Source organism: Apaloderma vittatum, unplaced genomic scaffold (genome assembly GCF_000703405.1).
Source record: "Apaloderma vittatum isolate BGI_N311 unplaced genomic scaffold, ASM70340v1 scaffold16331, whole genome shotgun sequence".
NCBI lineage: Eukaryota > Metazoa > Chordata > Aves > Trogoniformes > Trogonidae > Apaloderma > Apaloderma vittatum.
The window spans coordinates 243-19,155 of NW_009697505.1; the positions used below are offsets into that span (position 1 = coordinate 243).

The 18,913-nt window shown below is 44.5% G+C and overlaps 1 protein-coding gene across 1 annotated transcript in view; it reads left to right on the top strand.

Annotated features, from left to right (window-relative positions):
* Positions 1-7,423: 7,423 nt before the first annotated feature.
* The window catches only part of PDZD2 (PDZ domain containing 2), a gene marked incomplete at both ends in the record, with an annotated part of 54,128 nt that continues 42,638 nt past the window's right edge, over positions 7,424-18,913 (top strand). The window contains 1 exon segment of the mRNA XM_009877661.1: positions 7,424-7,826. Within this exon segment, the coding sequence (XP_009875963.1) occupies positions 7,424-7,826 (403 nt within the window).

Here is an 18,913-nt window from a genome sequence, read left to right on the forward strand (position 1 = left end):
GCACAGCAAGGGAAAAGGAATTCAGTTCTTCCAAATTCCAAGCCACACCATTGCACCGATACCAGGTTGAATGAGGTGTCTCACAGGCTTTCATCATGGTCCTGTGTTGCAAGGCTGAGCTGAATCTCATCTTCCATCAAAAGCTACAAGCAGGCAGAGAGTCTGCAACAGCACAGCAGCAATCCTGCCTTCTCTCCCTTTTCACCTTTCCTGAGAGTTCAGGATTTCATGGTCTTGCCCAGGGCGTCCTGCCAGCCTCTCCAGAGGCATCTTTGCCCAGGGGCTCTTGCAGACTTCAGCACTGGAATATTTGTTCCTCTTGGTCTTAAATCCCCCCACGGCAGGGGGGTTGAAACTAAATGATCTTTAAGGTCACTTCCAGCTCAAACCATTTTATAAGTCTATGAAATTTAATAGTGAAAAATGCACCATAGCAAAAAAAACCCCTAACCCTGGATTGAGAGTTTTGTTCTCCAGAAGGCCACCAATTTGGCTGTCCTGTGAAAAACCTTGGCATGGTGTGGAGACCCACAGCCTCTGTGGGTCACAGGGAGGTGCTGCTTGACATTGGCTGCAAGCTGAGGTTTGCTCATCCTCAAAAGGGACAAGCCCTGCTGTGTACCCCAGGCTGTTTGAGTGCCCTCCCTGGGTGTTACTAGTCTCTCTATGACTGACTTTGCCTTTCCTCCTGTTTATTAAGGCAAGCAGGGAACATTACGTTCATCGTGTGTGCCATCACCTGTAGAGCCTGGGGCAGGAAAGGGCTTGTTGGTGATGCGATGCTGGATCGTTCCTCGTGTGCTGTAGCTCCGTGCTTACAAGAGTATGTTGAAGTAACAGTTGGGTCTATCAACATCATTACTTTCTGATGAGATAGACTGTGGTTGGAGAGCTTAGTCCTCTGGGGAGGAGGAGGATAGGGCTGGCCATGCGGTGTCTGTGCAGCCCCAAGGAGGTGAAGCCTGCTGCAAGATCATCTGCAGCAAAGATAGCCCAAGACTTTGTAGCTCGGTGTTCTCCTTTGCCTGCACGCGTGAAGGCTGATTTGATTCCTGCCTGAAGACACAGAAATACCCCCCGATGCTTGCCAAAATCTGTCTTCAGTGGGCTGAGTGTTCTTACAGAGTGAGGGCAGCCAGGTGAGATTTCATGAGGAGCCATGTGCCTTTCCATCAGTCACTATCTGTTAGTCATTAATTTGCCCTGCATTGCCTGAAAATCAAGTTAGCTCATTTGCTGGTGAAATGGAGAGATGGTTTGTTAAGTTTAGCTTTTAAATCACCAGTCAGGCTGGAGGTTTCAGTTCTGTGAGGATCTGCACTGCCCTTCATCTTCCCAGCCTAAAGAAGATTGAGTTTCAAGATGTTTTACCAGAGCCAAGATGATGCCAAAGTCATTCAGAAAAGAGTATAAAAATTAGTGGTCTATTCTGCTAAGGACATTACAGGTCTCAGGGGGAGCTAGGCGGGGGCTCTGAAAGCAGTCTCGGCTGAGGTTTCTCCTCCATGCCTTGGTGAGCTGTGCGATGGACTTGGCTGGCAAGATGTCAGTGATACTCGGTGTGTATCATTTCCAAAGCACTTTCTGATCTATCAAGATGAAGAGTTCTGGAGAAATGCTAAATAGTATTATTAGTGTAAAATAAACATACTTCTTCAATAATTCTGATCCTAAAGTGGATCCAGATGCTTTCTTATGGCTGATGGGTCTGGCTTGACTTTTCTGTAGCTCAGTGTGGCTGTTTGCATTTGTTCAAAGGAGATGGGATGTGACAGAGAGCTTGTCACACCATGCTCTTGTCAAGGCCGTAAAACTTTACACATTCACACACACAAATATATGTACGTGTGTGTGTGTATATACATAAATGAAAAAATGACTGGCTTACTCTAAGACACTGTTTCTGAGTCTGACACTTTACACATGTGCCAAGGAACTTGGAATACATTCAGTGAGTTTATCAGTTCTTATGATCACAGCTATCAGTTCAGCTGTGTAGAGGAGAAATGGGGTTTGGCTGTGTAGCTCAAAATAGTCTCTGAAGGAAGCGGACATGTCCATCCCTTCATAACTCGGATACAAAAAGAGTATTAAATGCCCCTTGATACCAGCCACCAGTTATGTTTTCCAACCTCTAGCTGAGCTTTGCAAGAAGAGGTAACTTTCCACCTCTGTTTCAAGTGTAAAACAATTTTCCCATGGTTTTAAGGACTATTAACATTTTCCTGGGTTCTCTGCTGTGGAGGAGAACAAGTCTGCCCCCACTGCTAAAGGGTGGTGGTTTATACAGGCTGGGCCTTTACCAGGTCTGGTGCCAGGAGGGGATCAAAGTAGCAGAAGCAGCTGGGTTGTCGTTACTTCTGAGCTTGCCGGTGGGAAATGTTTCCAAGCCTGTGTTTCGGTATGTTTTAGACTGCTTGGAGAGATGATGCTGCAGCATCCGAGGGGACTGCCAGCTGTGCTGAGGGGACTTGACACCATCTTGCAAAGACTGGCAAATACAGAAAGCTCACGTGGGTATCTTACTTGTAAAAATGTTCTGGTTTGGTAACTAGTATTGATAGGTGTATGATCAGCTGGTAAAGTCTCTAACATTCTTAAATTCAGTGATAAATAGTATTTGTTAGTGTTGTCATTCACTGGCAGTAGGAGTAACTGCACCAAGTTTCTTAGCTGGTATATAGGATTGAGGGCTTTCACCAAATCGTACTCCCTCCCCTGCCAACAAAAATGGGGAACAATAAGTTTTAGAGTCTCATTATTCAGTAAATTTGGACCAGTCAAAGCTGCATTAGGGATGTTTTTGTTCCATGCACCTTCTCCATTCAAGCTAAAGACCACGTGCAAGCTGAGAGACAACTTGGAGGTTGCAGTTTATTCCCCACATCTGTGCAGAGAGCTGTGTATGCTCATCAGCTCTAATCCTGCCCTGCCTGAGAGATGGTTGGTGTATTGATTGCTATAATCTCTGTGAGTGCCTTACAGCGACTAAGTCTAAAAAAAAAAAAAAGTCTTGTCTGTGCTGTGCACACTTAAACCTGTAGAGAAGTGGGGGTTTGGGTCCTATCTAGCTTTTGCAGTTTTCTGCAGTCTAGAGGCGCTATAATTGCATTTTATGGAATCCATCGTGTTACTTCATTCTGGCATGGGGTGCTCCTGGATTGATAGAAAATAATTAAAAATCTGAAGGCTCTTACTGATTTAATACAACCTTTCCTGTCTTTTGTCCAGTTTTGAGAGCTTGCTGTGCTTCCATGGGTTTTTTTGATGTCTTACTTTTAAACAGGGCAAGAAAAGCCAAAGGAAAAGGACCTAAGTAGGTGGCATTTACTTAGCAGAATTTAAAGGTATCTCAGTCCCCTTGGTTAACAGCCCTGTCTAGGGAGGACAATACAGCCAATGACTGCAAGTTCTTGTTGTATTAGTTTCCTATCTTGTTATATGAGTTTGGTGTCATACCAGTGCTAGTTTTCCAGCACAGTATGCCTGGTCTTTGGTTCGAAACAAACTCTGTGATAATGATGCCACTAAGTGCATTACTGGTACTAGCTGGATTTACCCTGTCTGGAAATACCTGACATTGTCTGGTGTATGCGATTGCTTGCTGCCATGAGGGGGTGACCCACTGACCCAGAGAAGACATTTCTCTTCTTTTTTTTTTTTTTTTTTTTTTCCCCCTCCCCCCTGGAAACTGATTGTGTGTTTTGAACTGCTGAGAAGTACTCAAGAAGCCATAAACCTGTGAGTTACTACAGCTGCACGCCTGGAACATGTAGGCCATCTCAACATATGGAGTAAATCAGCACAGTTCTGCTGACTTCAGTGCAGCTGCATCTATTACTGCTCGGTGTAACCCTGCCCCAGACTGTAGGGATGGCTGTCTGTGAACAGTGGATAGAAAAAAAAATGCCGTTCCCTTTTCATAGCTTTACACTTTATGAATACAAGAAATGTGCTACAAGCGGAGGTGAAATAGTAAATTGGTTTTGCCTCTATAAAATTACTTTATTTGGACGTATGCGAAGTTCTCTCTCATTCCACTTGGTTCCTAAATCAAGTAGTTGATTAATGTGTGCACTTTGTTACTGGCACTCAAAAATAAATCAGTGATTAGTTCAGAGATGGAGATCGGTGTTTTTAAAAAAAACCTCATACACGCACCTGCACGAGAACAAGTCAGGCAGAACTGACTCTGCATAAAAAGAGGGTGGGCAGCACCCATGTAAGCCACAGGACTATGGGAAGAGGAGCTGCTTTTCTGTTTCTGTGTGCCAAAATAAGCAGTGCTATCAGGCTTATGTGTGATGGATCAGAGTGCAGTGGTATTGCTGCAAGCAAAAGTCATGAATTTTAATCAACTTTACTGGCTGCCTTGAAATTTGAGTTGAAAGATAAATGTGAAAAACAGGCAGCCCATATTGTTTCTGGAACAGAACTGCCCCTTTTCTGTTGATCAGAAGTATTTTTCTTTTTAACGTGATAATCAAATATACTTTCATCTTAGTTGTGGCATTTTTTTTTAGGCTAACCTTTCAGGTCCTGCCAGCCCTGGATACCTTGCTGAGCCAAGTGTCACTTTGTGGCCACCCAGACAGCTGACCTTGGATGCAGAGACTTTCCAGCCAGTGGGGCTTGTTGGCTGTCTGCTTTTAGCTGTCTTGAAAATATGGGGGTTTTAGGGCTTTATTTAAATATTATTAATGTTTAAAAAAGAAGAAAATTTTGCCTGGTGAAGCTGAGTGGACTGTCCAGGGAGCTGAAGTTGGGTTTATATTCATCTGGGAAATTTGGCACAGCCAACATACTTTTCCTTCCTCTCTGTTGCTCCAGGGCTGCTTTTTAAGGTTATGTAGTTGCCATGTTCATTTGGGCACGATCTTCCTAATTCAATACAAGTGATTTGAATGCCGACATTGTCTGTGGGAGGGACATGTAAGCTTTGGGAAGAAGTGGACTGAAACTGTCAGTTCAAGTCCCTGGACAGAAACACACACCCATCGTGTTACTTCCAGCCAGTGCCAGGCTGGTCCAGATTTTTGTGAGTAATTGTGAGTGCTTTCCTGACTCCTCTGTGCAGAAGTTTGTTTCGTGGGTTTTCCTAGCCACTTTTCCTGTTTTACCATTAAGTCACCTCTGTGCAGGAATAAGTTTGAAGGATTCTGTTTAAGGCCAAACAACTTTAAAGAAAGGGAAGAGGAAAATTAGCCTACAAGCACCAGGGAGAAAAACAAATCGGTGGAAGATTTATGAGCCGTTCTTCCTTGCTCCATCACAAGTGCTATATTATTTTCTCTTAGGATCTTCTGTAGTTCACCCCCACATCTAGTTTAGCATCTCCTTTGATAGCTGTAGGTTCAGTAACTCCTCTGGTTTAGTGAAGAATTCATTGCAGCTGTAGTAGAAGCTTATTTGATGTTCTGGGAAATTCTTCCTGTTTTCACTGGTAAGAAAAGCAGTATGTTTTGGGGCTTAAATTAGTGTGAAAGGGCACACAGAAACCTGCTAAGGACAAATTCCAGCTTGTTTGTACTCTCAGTTGGTTACACCCTTGGCTCAGAACCCAAATATGCCAAGAATTTGGGTTGAGGTATATCCTTTCTCAAAAGAGGCATGAAGTTAGATTATCCTTTTGCATCAGTGGGTTCAGTTTCTGTAAGGTCACGGAGTATTTTCTTGAAGCAGAAAATGTTAATTCCTTCAAGGCATGTCAAGAGACTTTGGTAGGGGAGGTAATCGGGCGCGAGTGGTGTCCTCCAGGGCTCGGTACTGGGGCCACTCGTGTTTAACATCATCAGTGATTGGGACGAGGGGATGGAGTGCACCCTCAGTAAGTTGGCAGATGACACCAAGCTGGGTGGAAGTGTTGATCTGCCTGACAGAAGGGAGGCTCTGCTGAGGGATCTGGACAGGCTGGATCACTGGGCCAAGGCCAACATCATGAAATTCAACAAGGCCAAATGCCAGGTCCTGCACTTCAGCCACAACAGCCCCCAGCAGCGCTACAGGCTTGGGCAGGAGTGGCTGGAGAGCTGCCAGACAGGGAGGGACCTAGGGGCGTGGATGGACAGCAGCTGAACATGAGCCAGCAGTGTGCCCAGGTGGCCAAGAAGGCCAGTGACATCCTGGCCTGTGTCAGGAATGGTGCTGTCAGCAGGAGCAGGGAGGTGATCATGTCCCTGTACTCGGCTTTGGTGAGGCCTCACCTCGAATGCTCTGTCCAGTTTTGGCCCCTCACTGCAAGAGGGACACTGAGGTGCTGCAGAGGGTACAGAGGTGGCTCCCAAGCTGGGAAAAGGCTTAGAACACAAGTTGTATGAGGAAAGACTGAGGGATCTGGGGCTGTTTAGCCTGGAGAAGAGGATATTGAGGGGTGCCCTCATCACTCTCTACAACTACCTGAAGGGAAGTTGTAGAGAGGTGAGGGTTGGTCTGTTCTCCCTAGTGGACAGTGATAGAACGAGGGGAAATGGAATTAAATTGCACCAGGGGAGGTTCAGGTTGGAATTGGGAAGAATTTCTATACTGAAAGGGTTGTCAGGCATTGGAACAGGCTGCCCAGGGAGGTGGTTGAGTCGCTGTCGCTGGAGGTGTTTAAGAGACAGGTGGATATTGCATTGGGGGACATCGTTTAGCCAGTTGATAGGGCTGGGACAAAGGCTGGGCTCGATGATCTTCAAGGTCTCTTCCAGCTGAAACTATTCTATGATTCTGTGGTGCAAGAACCTGGTGACTGCCCCTTGCACAGCTGAAATGACTTGTCAGTAGCCAAGTCACTGGAATACACTTGCTGTAAAAGAAACCTCCCTTATTTCCATGTGCCCTTATGAGAGCTGAGCTCTCTTATAGAGCCGTGCTTTGCTGTATTGGGGCCTTTGGCACTATGCCTGCTTACCCCAGTGGCTGATTTTTTTTTTCTTCCCCCAAGGCTTTCAAAGCATGTACATACACTGAAGCAGAAGATTAGTTTCAGTAAGGAGGCTCATTTCAGATGCAGATGTTCTACAGGCCGATGCACAAATGAAGACTGCCTGACTTTTTTTTTTTTTTTAATTATTTATATATTTCAGCGTCCCACTGGTAACACTCTCTCCTTTGCTTTTCTTTTTCCGTCTTTCATGTTGCTATGCTATGGAACCAGAGTGGTGGGAACCCATCTGGGATTTGTTGTATTACACTGCAGTAGGGTTAGCCTGGATAGCTGGTAGGGCTGTTATTATTCCCAGTGTTATTCCAGGTATTATTTTCCTCTTAATACTGAAGGAAGAGAGTATTTGCTCATGTCTCAAGCATATCCAGTCACTGGGTAATCAGCTGCCTGAGAAGGTGTACGACCATTATGGGGTGCAGAGTGTTTGGGGTGCCAGGGTGGGATGTGGGCACCATGGGGCGAGTAAGTAATCCCTGAGCATCCCTTTCCTTGCAGTTACCTGGCCGAGCAGTGCTGGAATGGCGGCTTCGTCTACCTGATCATGTTGCGCCGCATCAAGCGCAAAGCCCCTCTTCCTCCCTCCAACGGCAACAATAGCAACAGCTGCGACTCCAAAGCCAAGCCCAGTCCTGAACCCGGTGACAGAGCCTCTCAAAATGGGAAAAGGACCAGGAAGTTTGGGGTCATCACTAGAACACCGGGCAGCAAGGACAGTAAAGAAAAGCCAGTCTCGGAGCACGGGAATGGGCACTGCACTCCAATGGAGGTGGAGGTTGCTCCTCCGGACACCTCTGAAGCAGAAAGCAATGGAGAGGAGCAGCTTCGGGACACTGGGGAGCAGTACCGGTGCCAACTGTCAGATAGTGGTGTGCCAGACCTTGGTGACCAGTCTGTCCAGGTATGTTTGCTTTGGGTATTTCTAGAGAAGGAAGCAGCAGGTGTGCAAGCAAATTAAGGAGAGTTTCTCAAGTGGTTTACTGGGTTTCAGTGCTTCGTCCTCAGATTCAGCCTGCAGATGACAAGCCACAGTGTTGGAACACTGAGCCTTGGGATGGGGTCCATTGCAGGGAGATGGGAGGATTAGAGAATTAAATAATAATAGTGAGAAACCTCTCTTGTGTTCCACTTGTGATGTAGGGGAAGGTCCTTATATCTCTGACTTGTCAGGGTTGGGCTCAGGATCTTTTTTTGTTGAGTCAACCAGTGGCTTCATGACACCAGGACAGGAGGTATTGGTGGAAGGTGGTCTTTTGCCCTTTGGGACTTAATGTGTGGTTCTGTCTGAGCTTCAGGTCATGTTAACATTGGAACTGAAGCCTTTGATGCATGAGACCACAGTGTGTTTATTTGTGTAACAGAACTTGTTTGGCCAGTGTTTGGGGACCACATGGAAGTTATTGTGAATTTTGTTCTGAGTTGATGAGATGGACAATTTGTTAATGTTTGGGACGACAGTGGGCTTTGGACCTTTCATAGCTTCTCTTTTCATCCTTATGGAGATCTTGGGTTTTGTTGCCTGGCTAGAATTGCAGCATTGCTGGATGGAGGGAAATAACCCAAGCCTTGTTCAGGTTCCAGTATGCATCTGTCACCAAAAGTACTGCATGCCAGTCTTTCCAGAGACACTGATAGTATAAACAGATGAACACTGTTTTGTTCAGCTTGGGACTTGCTGCAGCAGCTGGTTTTGGTTTTAAGATTTCGAAGTTGGTAACAGAGCAGCGTGAGTGGCCATTTCATCACTAAATTCTGTTGAGGAAAACATGAGTTTGAAAGTGTCTTCTCAGTTAGTGCTCCCCAGCACTGCTGCAGGGTGGTGCTGATAGTGGTTGTGAACTTAAACTAATGTGACTTAAAGTATGTTGGAAGGGCTAAAACGAATTTTAAAAAACGCTGGTCTTAAAGCAGCGTAATGGAGAAAGCCTGCTCTTCCCACCAGTGAAACATGTTGGCTTTCGTGGTGCAACAGGAAGGGCATGATATTTGTGTACTGTTCTTGCAAGCCTTGTTATTGCAGTCCTTTTGAAAGAAAAGTTTAAAAATCAATAAATTATTCAGTGTTTTGAAAGCTCTGGTCCATATAAAAACTTACTGAATCTGTTCTGAAGTTGTTAAATTAAACACGTGTTTTAAATGAAGATGATCAGAGCATGTTTTGAGGAGGTGGAGCGCCAAATAAATAAATAAAAATCTAGGATAGAAAAATCCCACTCTTGATCCAGAGCCATCTCATGCTGGTGCTACCTTGATGTTTTCAGTCACTTTGGCTTGAGAAGTAATTTGTTAAATTCAGAACATATATGTATCAAAGTGAGCAATAAATACATGTTGAATGCAAAGCACATACAAGGTGGCTTTGTAAAATGTAGAAACGTAGTTGATTCACTGGAAATTTAAGAGCTATAGTCTGTTCAGTTGTGATGTATCTGTTATGAAGTCTGTTGGGAGGCACAGTCATTTAATAAAATTGCCTCTCTCTCTCTTTTTTTTTCTTCCCTAATATTTTGGTTAGAAATATGACCTCTATCTGTGTCAGTATTAATTACATTTCCCTGACATCTTAATGAGGAGAAATGTGAATAGCTGGAGCCTGAAGAGCATGCCTTGCTCATCCTTGTCTTTTTTTAAGATGAGAGGGCCTTGTAGAAGCCCATCTCTTCAGCATCTGTGGGGCAGCTGCTATGAGAGAAATGAGTGTCTTACTTCAGTTTCTTAATTCAGTATTCAATACTGCTAGTGAATAACATTTTCAATATCCTTTGAGTCCTGTAAAAAAAAAAAAAAAAAAAGGAAAAAAGGCACAAAGAATAAAGACACTTGGAAGCCTCAAATCTCACTTCTAGCTCAGTTTTCAAAGTGTGACCTGGCCACTCAGGCACATGAGATCCAGTCATATCAGAAGCCTTTTCGAAATGACACCCAGGACATTGTGTCAGAAGTTGCAGACTCCTTCCAGGCTTCAAAATGTGAGCCAAACCTCTTGTAGCCGTGGGGTGAGTTATCCCCTCCCAAGCAGGGACAGGATGCACAGGCAGGGCACCACCTCCATGAGGAAAGCAGCTCCATCTCTGCTGCATGCCCCATGCTCATCATCTTCCCCACATGTCGGCTAACTGAATATCCAGGGCTGTCAGCCCTGTGCCTTCAGGGAGCACTATATTCACTTTGAGAGCATGAGAGCCAGCCCATGGCGGGATGGAGGCCAGCGGTAGTGGGAGAAAAGGTTTGAAGAAGCTTCTCAGTGACCATTGTCACTGTGAGAGGACTGCCCTGGTCCTGAACATTGTCCCGGTCCTCTCTGAACCTCCTTCCCCCTCCACTGCTCCAGGACACAGACTGAGGAGTTAATGAAATTGGACTATGGAGTCCAGGAACATCTCTATTTCTCCCTGTAGAAGGTTAGCTTGAAGTTGTTGTAATGAAAACAAGCGGGAAGAGGTTGGGTCAAATCTGCATGTCATCAGCCAGTGCTGTACTGAACCCAGCATTAAGCTCATGGCTGATGCACTGAGCAAGTTGTGCTGGGAGTGCTTTTAAGGCACCCACGTGTATGTGGTGTCATTTGCTTTGAGGGTACTTCATCTCCTCTGAGCGTGAGGGTTGTTCTCCCATTTTCTTGCTGCATGCTGCCAATAACAACAGTGCTGAGTCATGAAAGGAGAGGCGAGACGAGTACTGTTTGTCAAGTGAACCTGCCAGGAGATTCCTGTGTTACTGGTTTATATGCGTGTGTCAGTCCCCTCCTTGAGACTTGCTTTCATCTCCCAGATCTTGGTCTGCCTCTCCTGTGTACTTGGCATTGCTATTGCTATGTATAAACAAATCTGCCAGGCTGTTTGCTGGGATGTAACCCTCAGTAAATATTGTACCTGTCAATTAGCAGCCAGCATTTAATGTTTACAGGCGGTTAAGTTATGCTGCGATATTTTTAGTATGAACCTGAATGCCCTTTAAAATGTGAGGATTCAGAGCAGCAAGGCTCTGTCTGTCTGGCAGGAAGATGTTGAAGGTTTGGAAACCAGACCTGACCTTGGAGAGGACCTGGGCTGGCTGCCGTGGGAGTCATGGGCAGTTAAGACCAGGCAATCTCTGAGCTGGGGTAATGATCCATCACATCCTGGCAAGATAGGGAAGATTAAATACAGAACTCAAAGTTCGCTTCTTTTATTCAGTGGCCGGAGACAGGGTGGTGTTTTGTAGGCTGGTAATTTTAAAGGTGCAGGTGAAAAAGGAATATGGGGAGGGGCTGCTGCAGTCAGCTGAAAAGCGATAAAGAGAAGGAAACTGTGAGGTTTCCTCACAATATACCAATGTTGTGGTTTCACTGCGTTTCCTGGTTTTGTTCTCAGTTTCTCTGTCATGGTGTTTTTGGAAGAGCTGTGGGCCACTTAGCTCTTCACCTCTAATTGGTGCTCAGAGGTGGCTGGGTATAACTGACATGGGCAGGGATCAGAAACAGGACTGTGAGGGTTACAAGGACCAGGGTTATGAGTGTGAGGAGTGCGAATATAGTTTTTAAGAATTACTTGAATAGATTGAGATCTCACTGGCGTGACAAGAGGCTTTTGTCAATGAAGCCAGAAGTGAGGATGAAGTGTACCAGGGTGGACTGGCCACCTCCGCTCCCTCCAGCCCCAGCAGGACGCACTGAAGTCTTGTAACACCAACCATGAAAATTAAAAACAAGACACCTCCAGTTTGCCCCTTGCATCCTCTTGCTTCTGTATAAGCATCCAGATTCATAAGGGATTGAAATCCACATCCAGATTTAGCAGTTAGCAGTGTTAACTGTGTAAAAGAGACTGCCGAGAGTAAAAGTGCTTTAACAGTGAAGGAGTGCAGGTGGAGAGGGCCAGGGGCGCTGCATTTGGACATTTCTCCATTGGTATAAATACATGGTGTGGGAGGAGTGCGAGTTGTGCACCAGGTCTTTCAGACTGGGTGTAGCAGCAGGGCCGTGGTGGGACACCTTTCCAGGGTGGAAACAAGTCAGCGCCTGGTGGCCCTGTAAGATGTGCCTGCTCTTCTTGTGAAGTCAGCTCACCAGCTATTAAAAAAAGGAGGGGAGGAGAGAAAGGTCATGTGAATGTCTTGCCTCGCAACTTCTTTTGGATAAGGTCTGGGTTATAGACCCCCACAGTGCTTCAAGACCTTGGCTCCGTGGTGTTAACCCCGGTTCCTCTGCAGTGGGTTGCAGCTGCCGGAGCGGCGTGCCTAGGCAGCCCTGCTATCTTATAGACCAGCTGGGCCCAGCTTAGGTAGACCACAATCCTCTCCAGATTTGTGAGTTTACACAGGTGCACACAGAGTTGTACGTAAGTAAAAGACGAGCCAGGTTTTTGCCAGGCAGCAGGTCTTTTCTATCGCTGCAACTGCACGGCACTTGGTTTCGTTTTATCATCAGCTCTCTTCTTTGTCCGGACTAGTTACGGCTTTCTGATTAAGATGGGTTTTCTCGGGAAAGGGTGAATGCTTTCGAATTGCATTTTGCTTTGTAACTAGGAAAGGCTGACAGCCTTTCTACAGCAATATTTACCAATTACTGCTGGCAAATGCCAGCCTTACCTTGCATTTTGGTTAATGGAAAATGTTCCTTATCTTGCCAGGCAGAAGAGGAAGGCTTATGGCACATTGCAGCAATCAAAACACGAGGCTTGAAATGGTGTACTGTCTTTAAGCATTTTATTATTTTTTTAAAAAAATGTGATGGAGGCAAAAAAAATTCTTATCCACTTTCTGTACAAAAAAGAAAACCTTGCTGTAAGCAAGGTACTCCAGTGAAGATAAGTTGCTTTACCTTAACTTTTTTGGCAAGCTACGCAGCAATTATTGTTTCATCAAGGCTTTTATGGGACTCTTACATGATGTGTGTTTCAGACATAAATAAGTCTATTTTTAGTTTTTAGTGTAGACATCTTTAGTCATGTAAAGGCCTTCTTCAGAATTTGTATCTGTTCTTTACGTCTTTTTATGTGTTGTGTTTGTTTCCAACTTTCATTAACACAAATCCTGGGGCTATCTGCTGTCTTGAAGTTTTAATGTGCACTATGATAAGCACTTCTTCCCTCTCTCTTGCCTGTTCTGGGTTGTAAACTCTCTTAGGGACAAGAGCTGTCTTTTAATTGTAGCTGTACAACACTGACAAAACTTGGCCTTGCTTTTGCTTGAGGTTTTAGGAAGTGCTTTGATGTAACTAGTAGTGAAATTACAGTTTGGTTTTTTTGCTGCCAGTTATGTTCCACCTTGCCATAAAACAACCATTGTCACAACTTTCTGGGGTTAAATCTCATTTGCTGCCAGATTTTGTCAACTGACGATGTTTTGCCTTTCTTTGCTGTGATTTAGAGGATGGTTACAGCTGTGGTAGCTGTAGATTTTAATTTTGAATAGCAATCTGTCCTTTTATTCTGTTTCTCGATTGAATTTTCCAAGGGTGTGGTGGAGGTTTCATTGTTGCTATTGTCTGGTAATGGATAAGTTGTAATGAATCAGTTTTTATGTGTCCTTTTGAAATGAGGTCCTTACTCTTGGAAATGAGCTACCCCCAAAGGCAGCACAGGTTGCGTTACAGGAGATCTCAGCCATGCTCAGCTATCACAGACCATAGGTGAAAGCACCAGTATGAAAGCATTTCCCACTTTCACAGAAGGTGAGGGTTTTTTAATTTTGTGCATGGTATTAAAGATACAGCAAACCCACAACTGGAGTGCAAAGGATTGGCTTTAGCTGAAATGTAAGTTCGCACCATTTTATCTTTTAATCATTAAGTGCGAATGTTCGAAACCAAGTGGACAGATCTAAAAATAGAGTATGCACTTTGCTTAGGTGCTGTGATGTTTCAGGTGTTAGTTGGATTGATAAAGCTACATAAATTCAATTTTTGTGGCAGGGGGCTGAAACCACTGAGCAAACCCGAAAGGATTCCTGACACCCACAGATGTAATTCCAGTCCCCATGAGAGACCTTGACATAGGAACTTGGTGATTTAGTCCAGGATGGGCTTTAATCTACTGCAGCAAGCAGGAACTTCAAACTAACCATTCCCAGTAGCTCAGCAAGAGAATGAGACTGGGCAAGGTACTCGAGGGAGTGCAAATGCCTTGTAACTCTTCAAAGCCTGAGCTCCCCAGGGGCAAACTGCGGGGCTAAAACCCCCTGGGTTCAGGGATAGCCGAGAAATTCTTTGGCTCATCTTGCAACAAAGCTTCAGGGGAGCAGCCTGGAGAAGTGCAATCCAGATGCTGATGGCTCAGGCTGACAAATGACTCCAGCGGATTTTTTCTAAGGGGGTGATGATGCAGTTCAGGTGCTTGCAATGGCTGATAAAATGTTTAAAGCCCTTGCCAAGGAAATGATGTCAACAAGGAGTCTGTCTCAGGAGATGGATCCCTGGGGGAGAGTCTGCTTTAAGTTGCAGAATTTTCATCCACTCTGCTGTGATGCCTGTTTTCTGTATTTTAATTATGTGTTTGTGTTTGGGGGAGGGTATGGGGTTTTTTTCCCAACTGCTCCCCGGACTTTATCCCTTAAGACACTCTCTTTTCGTGGGGAACTACTTGAGTTTCAGTGAAAGGCTGCCAAGGATCTGGCAGCCGTTTGTCCAAAAAAGAGGACTTACTAGATCAGCAGTGGACACTTGAATGTAATCACAGTTGTTTCTGTGCTGCTGGCTCCTAATTATTTTGAGGAAAGTTCACATGGTCCCCCTGTCTTTAAAGTGGTGTAGGAGACACCCACTGTGAGGCTTGCATCATCCAGAGGTAGAAGCCAAAGGCTTCAGTGGCTAACTGCTAACAAACTTTCATAGGCAATAGGTGTGGACAAAGGACTCCTGTCTTGGGGTGATTTATTGATAAAGGAATTTGGATTTTACTGCCCCCTCCCCCACTTTTGATTGGTCTTCGACTTGTTTAGCTTGTTTGTATAACAATGAAAACAACACCCAAGGTAGCAGATGAAAGCAGGAGTCCTGCCGCCAGATCAGCCTTAAAATTAACCTAGTTAGTATCAGATGAAAAATATAATCATTATCCCCTAATGGAATAATTGGTGTGTTAAGAATCTGCAAAAACCCCACAGATTTTGGCATGATTTTCTGACACTGAGTCATTCACACTAATATCTGTGATGTGAGGAGTGATGGCTTTTGACTGTATCTTGAGATTAACACGTTTGAGCTTCTCACCTGGTATGTGATCATGCAGGTTAATTCCCCGTCTATGGACCTGTCTCTCCCACCTGCCTGCTGGGGAATAGGAATAGTGGGAGGAGGCATGGTTTGACTCAGTGTGGAGCAGGCAGCTGGGAGTAGTAATTTAATTTATCCCATATCAGTGAAAGATGCTGGGGAGTTGTATGTGGTGCATTTCTCTTTGGGAGATTTTATGCTGGTTTTCAGCTGCGTGTGATCAGTGTGTTGGTTGCCAGCTCCTATGAAGCCTGCTGAAGTAATTTTATTTTTTTTTTTCAATGTGTGGAACTTAAAACTTTTTCTTAAGTGTCATATTCCCAAAGCATCTTTGTGGCCGATGAGGAAGAGCTTGCTGTTTGCTTCAGCTGCTCCTACGGGGAAAACCTGTGAAGTTTATAAGTGGGAACCAGTCTCTGCAGACAGACAGTAAAAATCTATGTTGAAACATGGAGGGAGAGAGACATCCCACGGGCTGTGTTAGGGCCTGTGGCGGTCAGTGTGTGCATACAGACCTTGTATGGTTATTGGTATTCTCATCAGGGTTTATCTCTGTTTTTATTCTTAAATTGATACATATTTACACCAGGTTCTGCTGAATTGCTGCTGTGACATAAAGTGCTTTTTTGTAGACAACTCTTTTACATTTTCCATTTTACTGTCTAGCTCTTTAACTACTTACTGCATTTCTGTTTTCCATTTGTTTACACCTTGCTCCTGCCAAGCTTTTCTTTAATACAAGATTTCAAAGCAGTTTTTCCTTTGTATATGTAGATTTGCAGCTTCTTGAACATGGCACAGTCAAAATCAGTCAAACCCCTTTAAACTCCCCTGCAATTAGCTAGAAGATTAGGGAGGAAGAACGGCTCCAATGTCTTTCATTCAGTTATTTATTTATTTCCCTCAACACTCGGAGGAAAAACGTTCCTTTTTGTTTTATTAATGATGTGCTTATGAAATCGAGCGTTTGATGGTATGCACTTGGAGCAGGGAGAAGGCGAGCTTCCCCACGTCGTGCTGGCAGTGTGCTTCCCTTCTGATCTCTAACGCACTAGTTTATTCCAGATGTAGGCTCGCTCCGAACAGAGGCTGCCCCGATGTACAATGGCTTCACGGTGGAGCAAGATGGCCTGCAGGGACCTACTTGAAGCTGCCAGCTGTATTCCCTATTCTCACTTGCGGTCTGTTACATAAGATGACCTTTTTTTTCTTTCTTTTTTTTTTTTTTGTTTGCGATTAATCCAAGTAGAATGTTCATACTGTCTTTAAAAACATTTTGATTATTTGTAGCTTAGCACTTTGAAGCTATCGGCTTCAAGTGGAAAAATCTGGTCCAAAGGGCTGCCTGCTCGAAGAGCCAAGTTAGGAGGAAAGTTGAGTCGCCTAAGAGTGGTGTAACAGCCGAGAGCAAAAATGAGCTATTAGCCAGACTGCAGCCTGACTTTACTAGTTGTGTTTCTGGTTGCGATCTGAGGCAAGTCAAAATATGTAGGCTTGAAAGGGACTTAAAGAGATGACCTGGTCTCACCTCCTCCTCTGAGGCTGTCTTTGACAAGTGTTGGTCCAGCATGTCCACGAAATCCTTGCATCAAAAGGGATCCACAGTCCCTCTGCGTAGGCATGTCTGCTGCTGTTCTGGGTTTACAAGCACAGTCCGTGGGGTGGATGTGAGCAGAGTTAACATTTGGTCCCAGGAGATGGGGAGCAAATCTCTGCAGGGAAGTTCTGGCCTCTTATTCCTTTTTTATTCAAAGCAAGCATGGATGTATTTCTGAGTGTCTCTCTTGGCTGAATCTCGGGCCAATTGCACAAAATTTTCTGGGTTGTTATCTAGTGAGCCTTTTCCACTTGGGTTCTCAAGTGCTGATCTTTCTTATTGCGATCTGCTGCCTTTGGATAAAGAATGTAGGTGGGTCTCGTTTTTGTCAAGGGTGACAGGAGCTGGGTATCACCTAGTAGCTGGCTGAGATGGGAGCTGGTTGTGCCCCTCTCTCAGTTCTTGCTGAGGATGCCTGGAGTTTGAGATACCTGCCTGGAGTGGCATCAGCACAAGTCTGTGCTACCGGCATGAAAACGCACCGAGAGCTGTGGGTGCATGTCTACATTCATTGTGCCGCTTGTGAACAAAGCTTGGGGGATTATTCGGAGTCATTTATAAATGGAGCTATGAGAATTACTCTGAGAGGATGGAAAAGTTTATATCTTAATAGGACTATGAACCTGACAGCAGCCAAGCAGCAACCAGAACTGTGCAGCCAGTTGGAGGAGACCAGTCAGCAGTTAAACTTGTCCTCCTCTGGGCAGGGATTATGCAGGCTCCAAGGAGAGTGACATCAGACGTGCAAATAGTCAAAACTAACTACACTTGGAGTTTCTCTTGGGTATTGTAAGTCTCTGGAGCAAAGTCAATACACCAGAATCTTACCTTTCATTTAAAGACTAAGTAAGCTTGTAGTCTTTTTGTTTATGAAGGAAAGCTACAAAATATGTGATCCCTTAAAAATTTTCAAAATTAAAGATAGGAATTACTGGGCTTTTTTATTTCCCTTTTTAAAAGCGTTTAGTTGTGTTGTTGAACCTGGTCATCTCCAATAACTCAAGAAAACTGGTTTTAAGTAGAATTTAAATACATATAAATCCTTGGAACTGGCACAGAGCTTTACTATTACGGCTTTCCTGTGATGGAGTTCACATAAGAAGCACATTCAAAGCCAGCAGCATTTCCTAGCTGGCTGTGAAGTATCCTATGCTGCTCTGTGCAAAAGAGATAGCAGCTTCGTCAGGGGTGAAGGTGTTCTGCTGAACACCCCCTTTCTCCAGGAGGCCTCAAGCAAAGGCTAGCAATCTTCTTTTTTAATACTTCAGAATCTTGGAGTGACGTTTCTTGAAAGTATGTGTGTATTGATGGGGGGCATTTGCTTCGTAACACATGGTTAAGTGAAGAGCTATGATTGTCTTATGATGAAGAGGGAAAGAATAGTGAGGGGATCTGATTTCCAGTTGATGCTGAATTGTTTATTCCCACTGAAATGCATGTAGCTGACTGACAGGGACTGGAGGGACAGCCTTGTCTTACACAGGAGATGGTGACCATGTCATTTGAAAATGAGTGAAAGAAGTACATGTTTGGGTATGTGCCAAATGGTTTCGTTGTCTTTATTATGACTCTGTTCTGCCAGCTGTGAGCAATGCTTCACTTCACAAGTGCTTTCAATTTCGGTGGGATTTCAAAGGGAATAGGATGGTGCTTGCATTAAGAGCATCAGTCTTGCCATTTGCTGTTAAGTGTTTTGCTATGTAAATGAATGTTTGAGAATGGGTCAGTTAATAAGTTTGTGTTTGGTGGGGTTTTTTAATAAGATGTGTGATAGTGAGGAGTGCTGAGGAATGCAAGCTAGGCGCTGCACATCGTGGGCCTTTGCATAACTCACATTCCAGAAAGCTTTTCCAAATCATTAAATGCAATTTTATGACTGCATTGTTAAACTTTATTGGAGGGTCTGCTTCCAAACTGTATTTAACAATGGGACACTCAGAGTGGCATCTTGTGAGAAGAATAGATGCTCATTGTTTCAGCCTGGGCTTGACTGGGGGAGGCAGAGAGATTGTATTTCTCTGTTACGCTGTTTTTATTATGGGTACAAGGTACTTTATAGCAATAAAACCTCTCTGGAGCATTTCCATGCTGTAGCTCCATTCTGGTTTTTAAGTAGATAAATATAGTTGACTCTTGCCCCTGCATTTAACACAGCCTCTCACATATCACACTAATTTATCTCAAAGTATTCTCTGTCCTA